This window comes from Canis aureus, chromosome 5, assembly GCF_053574225.1.
Source record: "Canis aureus isolate CA01 chromosome 5, VMU_Caureus_v.1.0, whole genome shotgun sequence".
Lineage (NCBI taxonomy): Eukaryota > Metazoa > Chordata > Mammalia > Carnivora > Canidae > Canis > Canis aureus.
Window position 1 is genome coordinate 58,614,142 of NC_135615.1, and position 15,765 is coordinate 58,629,906.

The window sequence follows — 15,765 nt, forward strand, 5'->3', positions numbered from 1 at the left end:
GATTTCTGATTCTCACTCTTTCCATTTTCAGCATAAAAAGTAAATACTATATTTTATTCCGGTTCCCTTAGGGTTTTATCAGTAGCACCCAAGTCCACTGTATGGATGTCTTGTGTAGTCTGTTCTTTTGGCAAAGATAAATCCCAAATATCAGATGTACTACTGGCTCTTGAAAAGTCTTCCAGTCCACATTCATATCTACTAACTTCTGTTCTGGTAAGGTATTTCTCCATATCAAATATGCTGGAGCCACTACTTTTTTCTATATCACTAGGGAAGAAATGAGACTCCATGGAATAGTCCTTCTGTTCATTATCCTCCTGAAAAGTCTTCTCTCTAGTTTCATTTGAAAGTGCCTCGATCATGGCAGGAAGTTGGGAAGGATCAGTAGTCACTGTTGCATCTGCAATGGCTGAAGCAATGGTGCTTATCCTACGTACAGAATCACCACCAGTAGGTAGCTTGTGTTTTGTCTCTTTGGGGTTTCCTTCCCATGAAGAAATTGTCCTAGAAAGAAAATTCACATCAGATAAATTTTCTCAGTTCCATGGACATGTACATATTAGTGTAATCTTTAGGCATTACATAAAATTTCACAGCAGCTTAAAGTTAATGGCATACCGATTAAATACCCTCATTAAGTAAAGACACTTGGTATCAACTTTAATGATAGAGTACTGGGTTATTCAGAGTTGGATTATCAAGCAAACAAAAATCTTCAGTAGTTAAAGAGATGATAAAGAGGAATTAAAACTTAACCAGACAGTAATTTAAAGCAAAAAATTGGGGCACCTGGGTAGCTCAGATGGTTAAGTGCCCAACGGCGGCTCAGTTCATCATCCCAGGGTCCTAGGACCTGGCCTTGCATTGAATTCCCTGCAAAGGGAGGAATCTGCTTCTCCCTCTCCCTCTGACATTCCCCTTGGTTGGGCCCTTTCTCTTTCTCTCTCTCTGTCAAAAATTTAAAAATGAAACAGAAACTTAAGACTGAAATTGAGAATCCATTGAGCCATTGTGATTCCAAGTATAATTCTTGGTAATTTCATTCAATTGTTAGAATGATTTATGAACCAGGCATAAATAGGAACCATGGGTAAACAACTGAAATGGAACCAAAAGCAAAGAAACATAAACCTATCTAATACTTAAAAATCCAAGGTAAGACTTCTATCTCCAGTAATAGCAGACTAAGCAATGCAAACTAACTCTGGCTGAGAGCAATTAGAGCTGGATAGAATATTCAGAAGCATCTCTTAGAAGGCATTGCCGAGCTAAAAAATGAACAAAAAACCACTGAGCCAAAATCCAAGACAAGAAACGATACAAGTACTGAGGAGGCTCTTCCCCGGGGGGCGGGGGGAAATTTGTTGCTTCAAGATGATGCTGTGGATAAGACTTGAAGAAGAAATTCAGCAAAGCTATTCCTATGGGAGTGAGGGTATAAAAACAGAGTTCCGTGCCCAAAAATGATTAGTGGTAAGGAATAGCCGGGACAAACACCCATGCTTTCGGATAAGACCACAAAGGGCTACACACCCTCAGAGAAAAGGAAAACCAAAAATAGGCTGCCCCTCAGAAGGACGGAGGGCCAGTTCCAATCAGCTTCAATCCAAGAACTGGACCGAAGAGATCTGAGACTGCTAGTATTCCTCATTCATGTTAGAAGCAAACAGAAGTCCTGTCTGGAAGACTGTACGTCCCATGGCCTCAAATTATTTCAGGGACTTTTCATGTAGAAGTCTACCCCTCCATTCATGAATGACACATGGCGTTCCAAGATAATGTGGCCCAAATCCCAGAGAAACAGACTCATGAGGGATATACAGCAATGAAGCCATCAGAACCCAAAACACATCTAAATCTAAAATAAGTATCTAAAACATAAAACCTAAAACATACTTAAGTAAATAAAAGACGATAATGAGAATCAGAGAACTAGAAATTATTAAAAAGAATTAAATGTAAATCATATAATCCAAACTTACAGGAAACAAAATAAGAATCTAGTGGATGGGTTTCATAACAAACTGGATCCAACTGAAAAAAGAATGAGACTTATAAGTCTGAAAAAAAATCCAGAATAAACTATGAAAGAGAAAGTAACAGAAAATACACAACGGAACAGAAGTACCAGGAAGAAAGCTACTCTGAGAAAACCTAACATACTTGTACATGAACTTTCAAAAGAAAAAGGACAGATAATGGAACAAATGGTTTCTTGGAAGATATAGAGGCTGATAATTTTCTAAAACTTGTGAAAGTCAACAATTCAAGATGTTAGGAGGCCTACACACACTAAGCAGGATAAAACAAAAGATTTCTAAGCACATCACAGTAAAATAGATAAAAATCAAAGTAAAAAATTTTGAGAGCAGCCAGAGATAGTAAAATACATTATCTTTAGTAAAGTTAACAGGAAGATTGGTAACAGACCTTTAAAATGAAATGTGAAATGGTCTATTCAAATTGCTGAGTTATTTCCAACATGGAAGTCTGTACTAAACAAACACATGCTTCAAAAATAAAGGTGTGAGCAGCCCTGGTGGCTCAGTGGTTTACCACCGCCTCCAGCGCAGTGTGGGATCCCGGAGACCCGGGATTGAGTCCCATGTCCGGCCCCCTGCATGGAGCCTGCTTCGCCCTCTGCCTGTGAAATCCATCTGGACCAGTGGATCATTTCAATCCATCTGGACCAGTGGATCATTACTGAGGTGAGCACTTGACAGGATGAGCACTGGGTGTTATTCTATATGTTGGCAAATTGAACATAAATAAAATAAAATAAAATAAAATAAAATAAAATAAAATAAAATAAAATAAATAAAATAAAATAAAATAAAATAATAAAATAAAATAAAATAAAATAAAATAAAATAAAAAATAAAATAAAATAAAATAAAATAAAATAAATAAAATAAATAAAATAAAATAAAATAAAATAAAATAATAAAATAAAATAAAATAAAATCTCTCAAAAAATAAAAATAAAAAATGGAACCAATTCTGAGCCACTTATCATGTGTCAAAACTTTTCAAAAGACTAAAACCAAGCATTCTCTGTCTGCAGGCCAACAGGCCTAGAATCAGTATTTGAAAATTTGCAAACTCCCCAAATGTTTGGAAACTAGGCAATACACCTGCAAAACACAATGGACCAGAGATATTGGGAAATAGGTTAAAAGGAACAAAAACCGTGTGAGATATCTAAACATATAGGATGTACAAAATAGTATGAGACACAACAACATCCTTGCTTTAAGGGAAATGTATACCATCAGATGTTTATATAAGAGAAGCAGAAACGCAGACAAGTTAAGCTAAACGAATTATCTCCAGAAGTTAGAGAAACTATAAATTAAATCCACCTTGAAAATATGGAAGGAAATAAAGAAAACAAGATATGAATAGAAAACAGAAAAAAAATAGTGAGTTAATTAAATTGAGAAATCACTGGTAAGAAGCGACTTAGAAAAAAGAGGGGGAAAAAAAGCAAATACATAACAATGAAAAAAGCAAATACATAACAATGAAGATGTCCCTTAGGAGCCTAAAATGAAATTAGGGACACCAGGGTGGCTCAGTGGTTGAGGGTCTGCCTTTGGCTCAAATCCTCAACCTGGGGTCCTGGGATTGAGTCCAGCCATTGGGATCCCTGCAGGCGCCATGCTTCTCCCACTGCCTAAGTGTCCTTCATGAATAAATAAATAAATTCTTTAAAAAAGAAATCTAAAATATTAAAAGATCAAACAATCACAAGAGAACATTTTGATCAATATTTACCAATTAAATTTGAGTGATATATTTCAAGTTTAGATAAAAGATGCAATTCCTAGGAAACCACAATTTCCTAAAACTGACACAAGATTTATTTTTTTAATAAATTAATTTTTTTGGTGTTCAATTTACCAACATACAGAATAACACCCAGTGCTCATCCCATCAAGTGCCCCCCTCAGTGCCCGTCACCCACTCACCCCCACCGCCTGCCCTCCTCCCCTTCCACCACCCCTAGTTCGTTTCCCAGAGTTAGGAGTCTTTATGTTCTGTCTCCCTTTCTGATATTTCCCACATATTTCTTCTCCCTTCCCTTATATTCCCTTTCACTATTATTTATATTCCCCAAATGAATGAGAACATACAATGTTTGTCCTTCTCCAATTGACTTATTTCACTCAGCATAATACCCTCCAGTTCCATCCACGTTGAAGCAAATGGTGGGTATTTGTTGTTTCTAATGGCTGAGTAATATTCCATTGTATACATAAACCACATCTTCTTTATCCATTCATCTTTCCATGGACACCGAGGCTCCTTCCACAGTTTGGCTATTGTGGACATTGCTGCTAGAAACATCGGGGTGCAGGTGTCCCGGCATTTCATTGCATCTGAATCTTTGGGGTAAATCCCCAACAGTGCAATTGCTGGGTCGTAGGGCAGGTCTATTTTTAACTCTTTGAGGAACTTCCACACAGTTTTCCAGAGTGGCTGCACAAGTTCACATTCACACCAACAGTGTAAGAGGGTTCCCTTTTCTCCGCATCCTCTCCAACGTTTGTTGTTTCCTGCCTTGTTAATTGGCCCCATTCTCACTGGTGTGAGGTGGTAGCTCATTGTGGTTTTGATTTGCATTTCCCTGATGGCAAGTGATGCAGAGCATTTTCTCATGTGCATGTTGGCCATGTCTATGTCTTCCTCTGTGAGATTTCTCTTCATGTCTTTTGCCCATTTCATGATTGGATTGTTTGTTTCTTTGGTGTTGAGTAAATAAGTTCTTTATAAATCTTGGAAACTAGCCCTTTATCTGATACGTCACTTGCAAATATCTTCTCCCATTCTGTAGGTTGTCTTTTAGTTTTGTTGACTGTATCCTTTGCTGTGCAAAAGCTTCTTATCTTGATGAAGTCCCAATAGTTCATTTTTGCTTTTGTTTCTTTTGCCTTCGTGGATGTATCTTGCAAGAAGTTACTGTGGCCGAGTTCAAAAAGGGTGTTGCCTGTGTTCTCCTCTAGGATTTTGATGGAATCTTGTCTCACATTTAGATCTTTCATCCATTTTGAGTTTATCTTGGTGTATGGTGAAAGAGAGTGGTCTAGTTTCATTCTTCTGCATGTGGATGTCCAATTTTCCAAGCACCAATTATTGAAGAGACTGTCTTTCTTCCAATGGATATTCTTTCCTCCTTTATCGAATATTAGTTGACCATAAAGTTCAGGGTCCACTTCTGGGTTCTCTATTCTGTTCCATTGATCTATGTGTCTGGGCCAGTACCACACTGTCTTGATGAGCACAGCTTTGTAGTACAACCTGAAATCTGGCATTGTGATGCCCCCAGATATGGTTTTCTTTTTTAAAATTCCTCTGGCTATTCAGGGCCTTTTCTGATTCCACACAAATCTTAAAATCATTTGTTCTAACTCTCTGAAGAAAGTCCATGGTATTTTGATAGGGATTGCATTAACGTGTAAATTGCCCTGGGTAACATTGACATTTTCACAATATTAATTCTGCCAATCCATTTGTGTCTTCCTCCATTTCTCTCAGAAGTGTTCTATAGTTTTTAGGGTATAGATCCTTTACCTCTTGGTTAGGTTTATTCCTAGGTATCTTATGCTTTTGGGTACAATTGTAAATGGGATTGACTCCTTAATTTCTCTTTCTTCAGTCTCATTGTTAGTGTATAGAAATGCCATTGATTTCTGGGCATTGAATTTGTATCCTGCCACATTACTACCAAATTGCTGTATGAGTTCTAGCAATCTTGGGGTGGAGGCTTTCGGGTTTTCTATGTAGAGTATCATGTCATCGGTGAAAAGGGAGAGTTTGACTTCTTCTTTGCCAATTTGAATGCCTTTAAAGTCTTTTTCTTGTCTGATTACTGAGGTTAGGACTCCCAGTACTATGTTGAATAGCAGTGGTGAGAGTGGACATCACTGCCTTGTTCCTGATCTTAGGGGAAAGGCTCCCAGTGCTTCCCCATTGAGAATGATATTTGCTGTGGGCTTTTCGTAGATGGCTTTTAATGTCGAGGAATGTTCCCTTGATCCCTACACTCTGAAGAGTTTTGATCAGGAATGGATGCTGTATTTTGTCCAATGCTTTCTCTGAATCTAATGAGAGGATCATATGGTTCTTGGTTTTTCTCTTGCTATAAGATGAATCACATTGATTGTTTTACGGGTGTTGAACCAGCCTTGTGTCCCGGGGATAAATCCTACTTGGTCATGGTGGATCCAATTGGCCAGTATCTTGTTGAGAATTTTTGCATCCATGTTCATCAGGGATATTGGTCTGTAATTCTCCTTTTTGGTGGGGTCTTTCTGGTTTTGGAATTAAGATGATGCTGGCCTCATAGAACCAATTTGGAAGTACTCCATCTCTTTCTATCTTTCCAAAAAGCTTTAGTAGAATAGGTATGGTTTCTTCTTTAAACATTTGATAGAATTCCCCTGGGAAGCCATCTGGCCCTGGACTCTTGTGTCTTGGGAGGTTTTTGATGACTGCTTCAATTTCCTCCCTGCTTATTGGCCTGTTCAGGTTTTCTATTTCTTCCTGTTCCGGTTTTGGTAGTTTGTGGCTTTCCAGGAATGCATCCATTTCTTCTAGATTGCCTAATATTGGCGTATAGCTGTTCATAATATGTTTTTAAAATCGTTTGTATTTCCTTGGTGTTGGTAGTGATCTCTCCTTTCTCATTCATGATTTTATTAATTTGAGTCTTTGCTCTCTTCTTTTTAATAAGGTTGGCTAATGGTTTATCTATCTTATTAATTCTTTCAAAGAACCAACTCCTGGTTCTGTTGATCTGTTCCACAGTTCTTCTGGTCTCGATTTCGTTGAGTTCTGCTCGAATTTTTTTTTTTAGCATGTTTTTTTTAAACATTTTTTAAAAATTTTTATTTATTTATGATAGTCACACAGAGAGAGAGAGAGAGAGGGGCAGAGACACAGGCAGAGGGAGAAGCAGGCTCCACGCACCGGGAGCCTGACGTGGGATTCGATCCCGGGTCTCCAGGATCGCGCCCTGGGCCTAAGGCAGGCGCTAAACTGCTGCACCACCCAGGGATCCCTCTGCTCGAATTTTAATTAACTCTCTTCTGCTGCTGGGCATAGGGTCCATCTGCTGTTTTTTCTCTAGCTCCTTTATGTGTAAGGTTAGCTTTTGTATTTGAGTTCTTTCCAGTTTTTGAATGGATGCTTGTATTGTGATGTATTTCCCCCTTAGGACTGCTTTTGCTGCATCCCAAAGATTTTGAACGGTTGTATTTTCATTCTCATTAGTTTCCATGAATCTTTTTAATTCTTCCTTAATTTCCTGATTGACCTGTTCATCTTTTAGCAGGATGGTCCTTAACCTCCACGTGTTTGAGATCATTCCAAACTTCTTGTTGTGATTTAGTTCTAATTTCAGGCATTATGGTCTGAGAATATGCAGGGGACGATCCCAATCTTTTGGTATAGGTTCAGACCCGATTTGTGACCCAGTATGTGGTCTATTCTGGAGAAAGTTCCATGTGCACTTGAGAAGAATGTGTATTCAGTTGAGTTTGGATGTAAAGTTCCGAAGATATCTGTGAAATCCATCTGGTCCAGTGTATCATTTAAAGCTCTTGTTTCTTTGGAGATGTTGTGCTTAGAAGACCTATCGAGTATAGAAAGAGCTAGATTGAAGTCACCAAGTATAAGTGTATTATTATCTAAGTATTTCTTCACTTTGGTTATTAATTGGTTTAAATATTTGCAGCTCCCACATTCGGGGCATATATATTGAGGATTGTTAAGTCCTCTTGTTGGATAGATCCTTTAAGTATGAGATAGTATCCCTCTTCGTCTCTCACTACAGTCTTCAGGGTAAATTTTAGTTTATCTGATACAAGGATGGCTACCCCTGCTTTCTTTTGAGGACCATTTGAATGGTAAATGGTTCTCCAACCTTTTATTTTCAGGCTGTAGGTGTCCTTCTGTCTAAAATGAGTCTCTTGTAGACAGCAAATAGATGGGTCCTGCTTTTTTATCCTGTCTGAAACCCTGCGCCTTTTGATGGGGTCATTAAGCCCATTCATGTTCAGAGTTACTATTGAGAGATATGAGTTTAGTGTCATCATGATATCTATTCAGTGCTTGTTTTTGTGGATTGTTCCACTGAACTTCTTCTTAAAGGGGAATTGTAAGAGTCCCCCTTAAAATTTCTTGCAGAGCTGGTTTGGAGGTCACATATTCTTTCAATTCCTGCCTGTCTTGGAAGCTCTTTATCTCTCCTTCCATTGTGAATGAGAGCCTTGTAGGATAAAGTATTCTTGGTTGCATGTTCTTCTCATTTAGGACCCTGAATATATCCTGCCAGCCCTTTCTGGCCTGACAGGTCTCTGTGGAGAGGTCTGCTGTTACCCTAATACTCCTCCCCATAAAAGTCAGGGATTTCTTGTCTCTTGCTGCTTCAAGGATCTTCTCTTTATCTTTGGAATTTGCAAGCTTCAGTATTAAATGTCAAGGTGTTGAACGGTTTTTATTGATTTTAGGGGGGATCTCTCTATTTCCTGCATCTGAATGCCTGTTTCCCTTCGCAGGTTAGGAAAGTTTTCAGCTATGATTTGTTCAAATACATATTCTGGACCTCTGTCCCTTTCGGTGTGCTTGGGAACCCCAACTAAAAGTAGGTTTTTCTTCCTCAGGCTGTCATTTATTTCCCTTAATCTGTCTTTATGGTCTTTTAATTGTTTGTCTCTTTTTTCCTCAGTTTCCCTCTTTGCCATCAACTTGTCTTCTATGTCACTCACTCATTCTTCCACCTCGTTAACCCTCATCGTTAGGACTTCTACTTTGGATTGCATCTCATTCAATTGATTTTTAATTTCTGCCTGATTAGATCTAAATTCTGCAGTCATGAAGTCTCTTGAGTCCTTTATGCTTTTTTCTAGAGCTACCAGTAGCTGTATAATAATGCTTCTGTATTGGCTTTCTGACATTGAATTGTAATCCAGATTTTGTAACTTTGTGGGAGAGAGGACTGTTTCTGATTCTTTCTTTTGAGGTGAAGTTTTCCTTCTAGTCCTTTTGCTCAGTGCAGAGTGGCCAAAAACAAGTTGTATTGGGAAAAGGAGAAAAAGAGAGAGAGAGAAGGAAAGAAAAGAGAAAAAGAAAAAAGAAAAAAGGAAGAAAAAAAGGAAAAAAGGAAAAAAGATTAGAAAAAGAGAAAGAAAAAGAAAGAAAGGTGAAAAAATGGGGTGGGGGAAGCAATCAGAAATCAAAAAGAAAAAAAACACGGGGGAGTATCTTCTGATTCTGTATACTTTAAATCCCTTGACTTCCCCTGGAACTTGTCCGTCTAGCTGCTCTTCTGGGGGAGGAGCCTGTTGTGCTGATTTTCAGGTGTTAGCACTTGGGGGATCTGCTCTGCCCCCTGCTTGGTTTTAGGGCTCAGTCGGGGTTGTTCACCCCGTGAGGCCCCAGGAGGAACAACCGCAGTGGCTGCTCTGGAAACCTGGATTCAGCCCCCGAAGTAACTCCGGAGCTCTCCCTCTGCATGGCCTGGAGGCTCCGAGGGCTGGGCCGCTGAACTGCTCAGCTCGGGGCAGGAGCGTCCTTGCTGTCTGTGCCCCCTCTTGCCCCCCTCGCCTCTGCCTGTCCTTGGGGGAGTTCAGATCTTGGGCTGTGTCCCGGCGCCCTGTGCTCCCGGTCTGCGCTGTTGGATTCGCGCTCCCGGCCGCGCAGCCGCCTCTCCGGGGAGCCGCTACCCGAGCCTCTCCGAGTTGCTCCGGTCCCGCCGTGCGCGCTGCAGCCCTTAGGGAGCTCAGTGCACTCTCCCCGGGGCGCAGGTGTCTGTTAGTGTCCCAGGGAGCCAAGGGCATCCCCGCCCTCCTGGGGTCCTGCTCTAACTCCCTGTGGGCTCCTTTCCGCCGGGGGGGAAAGGCGCCTCCCCCACCGGCCTTGGTGCAGCTCCTGCTTCTCCGGGACGGGGCTCTCCTGTCCTGGGGACACTCGCCCCGGCCTTAGCCCGGCTCCTCGCGGGGCTCTTCTGCCTTGGATGCCTTTTGTTTCTTTATTTCTTTTTCCCCGTCTTCCTTCCTTGATAGAAGCGCGAACTCTTCTCACTGTAGTGTTTCAGCTGTTCTCTCTTTAAATCTCAGGCCGAATTCGTAGATTTTCAGGATGATTTGAAGGTTATCTAGGTAATTTGGTGGGGACAGGTGATTCGGGGACCCTACTCTTCCGCCACCTTGCCCCTCCTCCTGACACAAGATTTAAACATCAGAATAGCCCTCAACTATTAAAGAAATTGAAGGATACTTGGGTGGCTCAGCTGGTAAAGCACCTGGCTTCCGCTCAGGTCATGATCTTGGGATCCTGGGATCCAGCCTTGATCGGGAGCCAGCTGGTGAAAGCGCAGGGGGCCACAGGGCACCAAGGCCGCCCCCACCCACACCCCAAACACCACCCCAGGCCCGAGACCCCGCGTCACTCACCAGCCTCCAAGACACAGAGTGGGCTTCGCCCGCCGCCGCCCCTGCCCCCGCCGCAGAAGGTCCCGCGCTGGTCCGGACCCCGGGGGTGGGGGGCGCAGGGGGCCCACTGCACCATGGCCACCCACACAGCAACCCCAAACCCAGGCCTGCGCCCGCGTGTCTCCCACCGACCTCCCCTGATACAGAGCAGGCTCCGCCCGCCGCCCGCCAAGGCCGCCCTCTTCCTGACCCCGGGGGGACGCAGGGGCCACTCAGCACCTCGGCCGCCCCACCCCCACCCCCAAGCCCACGCCCGGGCCTCACTCACCGGCCTCCCACCACACAGGGCGGACTCCGCCCACCGGTACCGCGGCCGCTGCCCGCCGAAGCCTTTGCCCGGACCAGGCGGACGGGGTGACAACGACCCTGCCCCCTCAGCCAGAGGCGTCCGCAGCCAGGCCCCTGAGGACCAACCGTCCCCGGAGCCAGACCGGCTCTGACTGGCTTTCCCAGGGTGGCGAGGCTGCGCCCTCTGGGGCTCCGAGTGCGCATGCGCCGGGGTGCTCCTGTCGCCAGCCTCCCACTGGCGCATTGCGGGCTCCCGGGCTCAGCGCGGAGCCTTAACCCTTCCAGCCCTGGACTGGGACGAGGGCGGCTTGGAAGAGCGCGGCAAGCGGGGCGAAGATGCCCACGGCGGCCACGCACAGGCTGCCTCGGCCATGTCGGGCGGCTCTGAACGCCCGGAGCCCAGCCGCGCGGGTGGTGCGCGGGGTTAAGGTTAGAAGCCGGGGAGGGAGCTCCGGAGTGAGGCCGCAGCCTCTGGCCCTTGTCTGGCACACGGGGGGTGCAGGGGGCCACCTGGCACCTTGACCGACGCACACCCAACCCCAGACCTGCGCCTGCGCCTCCCCCACCGGCCTCAAAGGACACAGGGCGCACACCACGCGCTGCGGCCGCCGCCGCTGCCACCAACACTCCCGTAGCCGCCACCGCTCCCGCCCTTGTCGGGACCCTGGGGGGTGTGATCCTGGGGTCCTGGAATCGAGTCCCACACCGGCCTCTCTGCAGGGAACCTGCTTCTCCCTCTGCCTGTGTCTCTGCCTCTCTGTATCTCTCATGAATAAACAAAATCTTTTTTTAGAAAAAGGACTTCACTTTTTTTTTTTCACTTTTTGAATCATAGTGTTGTACACCTGAAATTAATGTAACACTGTATGATAGTTATAATTGAGTTTTAAAATTATATATTCATATATATTTAATATATATTTATATATTTATTCGTGAAAGGCACAGAGAGAGAGAGACAGAGGCAGAGACACAGGCAGAGGGAGAAGCAGGCTCCATGAAGGGCGATGGACATGAGACTCCGTCTCGGGTCGCCTGGATAATGCGCTGGGCTGAAGGCGGCGCTAAACCGCTGAGCCACTCGGGCTTCCCTATATTTAAAATATTTAATACATTTATTAAATGTATATTATATCTATTAAAACATAGTTGATACATTAAAATTAAATATATTAATTAAATTAATATAAAAACAAATACCAATATTTATTTTAAATAAATATTAAATATTATTAATTAAAGTTAAATTTAAATAATACCAAAATATAAATACTTATTCAATATATATATATATTAGTATATGTTATTGAATATATATTTATATGTAAATTTTTATATGTAATCTATTATCCTACTTATATATTATATTTATAATATTGCATTAGATTATATTCTAAATATATTAAATTATATTATAATATATTATATTTCTAATACTATATATATATATATCTATCCAGGTATTAGGTCAGCTGTTTGCTTGAGACCTCAGATTTCTAACACATCTAAGAAGAGTTGTTTTCCATTTGTTCAGCCTTTTTCCTTATTGTGAGGACAGGAGCAATGAATTCTAAACTCTTTATGTGTTGGCCTGGCAATGGAATTTGACTATGCCTCTTTTCTCAAACCCTTTCCTGTACCAGATTTCCCTTAGCCTAGAGAAAGTGATGATTTTTCTTTCACTTACAGGGAAAAAAAAAAAAAAAAACCTGTCATAACCTGGGGGCACCATCATAATTCAACTCATCTATTTTTGCTTGGCAATGGCCCCATTCCTGAGTGTTTGTTCTGGAATTGGGTGCATGGTTTTCCTGCCCACCTGCCCTAGATGTAGAGGCTGAACTTTCTATCAACACAGAATAGATTCATTTCTGGAAACTCCATCGCAGTGTAATCAATGGCAGCTTACTCTCAAGTACAAGCCCTTCATTCACACTTTACTCAGAGTTAACCAGCTCATGCTTCTTGTTGAGGTGCCTGGGGCTACATGCAGAACACCGTACCAAGTAAACTCATTTTGGTTAATTTTAAAATATTCGGGACCTTCTGAACCCTGTGGCTTTCATTGGAAAGCCAGTTTGATGGCCTAATTTACTAAAATTCACTTCATTTAGATCATTAATGAAAATGTTAACTATCAAGAAATATATTCCTTTTGTAACTGACCCCAAGTCTGTCTGTGCAATGTGCAGCAAGGTCAATCACTGAGACATCAGGTGTGCAGTAAGGAATGGGTTTTTGAGAGGCAGCCAAACAAGGAGAGCAAGCTTTCCCTCTTATGCCTCCCTGAAACAGGAGAGAAAAAGTTTTTTTATAATCATAGGGGGTTTGTGGTTACATATATGTTGATGAAAAGGGCAAGGAAGCTTATGATAATTCATGAGGAAAGATGGAGTATGTACATTGAGTAAACATATGTGTAACATACATCCATTGTTCACCCTGGGGTGGACACAACACCAAAATGAGGCAAAATTCAGCTCCTGATGTCAGAAGGTTGTCAGCATAAGGAGAAGGAGCTGAGGGCATGCTCTGAGAGCTAGTATAAACCAGATGGTGTCTTGGGCTGTGTAACAACACCTTGGGTAAGGAATTCAGGGCCTTGCTTGTTCACAGGCTAGGACCATATCATTGACCTTCAGTTCTGGCCTCTGTGGAGACAGCTCATGTATTAGTGGGGTTCAAAAAGACATGATAGGTGACTAGGGAGAAACAGTTCTCTGCGAAACAAGCTTTACATTTTCTACTACTTTCGACCTTCACTTGGGTATAGTTTTTTTCCCATTTTAATCTTTAAGAGATCTTTGGAAGGCAGAAGCCAATGCTCATCCTTTTCCCAAACACCTGCTAAGGTTTAGGGAGCCAGAACAGAAATGTAGATGAGGCTTCTGCTATCAAAGGACCTGAGCATTAGCCAGAGAGTTATGGTACAAATGAACACCACAGTCCTAGGCCTTGGATGGGAAGTGATGAATAGGTCTTATAATTATTGCAGGTTGAATTGTCAGAAGAGGGAAGATAATTTGTTTTTTTATCTGCTGATCAGGAAGCCTGACCAGTTGGGTGCTGACGTGACCTTTAAAGAACAGGCCACACACAAAGACACAAAGAAGAGACTAGTGAGGATGCAGAAGGCACAAGGTGTGTGTAGGAGAGTGAGGGCCAATGTGACAGAACAGACACTATGTAAGAAGGTTGAATTAATATGGGGCAGTACTTGGCATAGAAGGACTGAAAAGTCTACAGGGGAACGTCTGTGACAGTCATCATCTGGCGAGTCTGGGGCCTGCATGGCATGGGGAATCTAGTGCAGCCTAGGGCAGCTGGCAGGGATAAGAGGGCAGGCTCGGGGGCAGAGAGGCCCACACAAGTGTCAAGGAGAAACATTCCCATTTTTCCGTACTGCCAATGGCCCTCTAGGGACAAGATACGTGCTTCTGGGGTTGATTGGTTTGTACTTCCTGCTTTCTCTGGGTGACTTTATGCTCCTCTCCACATTCAGCAGCTAAGTGAGTAACTCTGTGAGACCCAAGTAGAGGAAGTGTGCACTAGAGATATGTGGTAGCCCTGGTATGGAACCCCAGACTGGCTCCTTGGACCTGCATCTGCAAGGTTACACAGCTCCTTCTCCTGGGTGCCCTCCCTCCCACCCTCCCTTCCGCAGCTGCTTGCAGCAGGCTCCCAGCAGTCAGCTTGGGCCCCAAAGACATCTCTCTCAGTTCAGAGGATCTCCAGGGTGGGGGCTCAACTCCTAAGGGGATGCTAGCTTCCCCAATGGCTGGAGGGCCTGAATGTCTCTATTTTCATGACACTTTGCTGTCAAAAACACTTTGAAAACACATTATTAGCCTACTGTGCCTGACAGGGATCTAGACCAGTTCTTTCTCCCTTCTGGGCAGTGTACCATCCCTTAGGGATGCTGTGGTTTCCTCCCCACAGCCATGCTCACTCCCTCTCTTCCTGGCTGCCCTGGTTAAAGAGGGGACTCAGACCCAGATCCCAGAGCAGGGAGCAGCAGCCTGCCATGCTCCTGGCTAACACGCAGTCGTGAGCTGTCCACAGAGCCCCCGAGTGCCGTCTGTCTCAGCCATGTCACAGGCAGATACTGCATCTGAGAGAGCAAGACCATTCACCCATGATGTGCATGCTCGCTGCCTGGAGGCCTGCTGCACAAAGAGCCATGTCTGACACCCCAGGGGACAGGGAAACCTTCAGGAAAAGCAGCCCATGGGTTTCATTTATTGAGAAGCTGAATCCAGATACTCTGCTGGCATTTTCTCAACATTCCTTTGGGAAAACATCCAAAGGCCCTCAGGTCTAGCTCAGGGTCCCTTCTCTGTGTTTGTTTAACACCACAGTCTGTGAGAATTTTCTAGCCTTTCACTGTGCTAAAATCTCCATGAGAGCAAGAAGCAGATCAGTGCCTGTCTCAGAACAGATTATTAATACATTTTTGTATATATTGAATCTCTCAACAAGTCTGAGTTATGGGTGTGATTAGCCCTATTGGAGACTTTTGTTGTTGTTGAATATTCTTGGTAGGGACTCTTAGGTGTCTGACTCAGAGGATCAGGCATTTTCATTTGCCTCTGGTGCCCGTCATGAGAGGAGGGCTGGAAACAGTCTGGTTATTGTACCTCCAGGAGAGAACTACAAAGTCTTTATCCTCCTTAATCTTGCCATGTCACTTAAGAAAAATTTCTCTCTTAGGTTTTTAGTACAGTATATTTTCTTGATTCTCCTATTATCTTTCTAGAAGAAGTTCCTTCTTACTCCCAAGACTAATTGATTCATTTATTCACTACCAACAATGTGACAAGATAGTTTTATCCTATTTGCCCTTTTGTTAGGCAATCCTGACAAGTTTGACAAAGCACAATGAAAGGACTTCTCAAAGCATGACCTGGGAGTTCCTGGGGGAGCAACAGATCCTTTCAGAACTCCAAGAAACAAAACTCTTTTAACTGGGTCTTCTTCA

General features: G+C 43.2%; 1 protein-coding gene across 1 annotated transcript; it reads right to left on the reverse strand.

The window, feature by feature from the left end:
* Positions 1–33: 33 nt before the first annotated feature.
* Positions 34–11,048, reverse strand: LOC144313468 (centrosomal protein of 192 kDa-like). The gene is made up of 2 exons (XM_077896469.1): positions 10,768–11,048; positions 34–507 (listed from the first exon to the last, which is right to left on the reverse strand). Exons 1-2 carry the CDS (start codon positions 10,989–10,991, stop codon positions 54–56), a joined length of 678 nt encoding a protein of 225 aa, XP_077752595.1. The 5' UTR covers positions 10,992–11,048; the 3' UTR covers positions 34–53.
* Between the last annotated feature and the right edge of the window lie 4,717 nt (positions 11,049–15,765).

Excerpts from the sequence above, each read along its gene's own strand:
- LOC144313468 (XM_077896469.1), bottom strand. The coding sequence starts at position 10,991 with ATGCGCACTCGGAGCCCCAGAGGGCGCAGCCTCGCCACCCTGGGAAAG. Across the intron at positions 508-10,767 it reads CCCTGTGTGGTGGGAGGCCG|GACAATTTCTTCATGGGAAG; the intron begins GTGAGTGAGGCC and ends TTTTCTTTCTAG.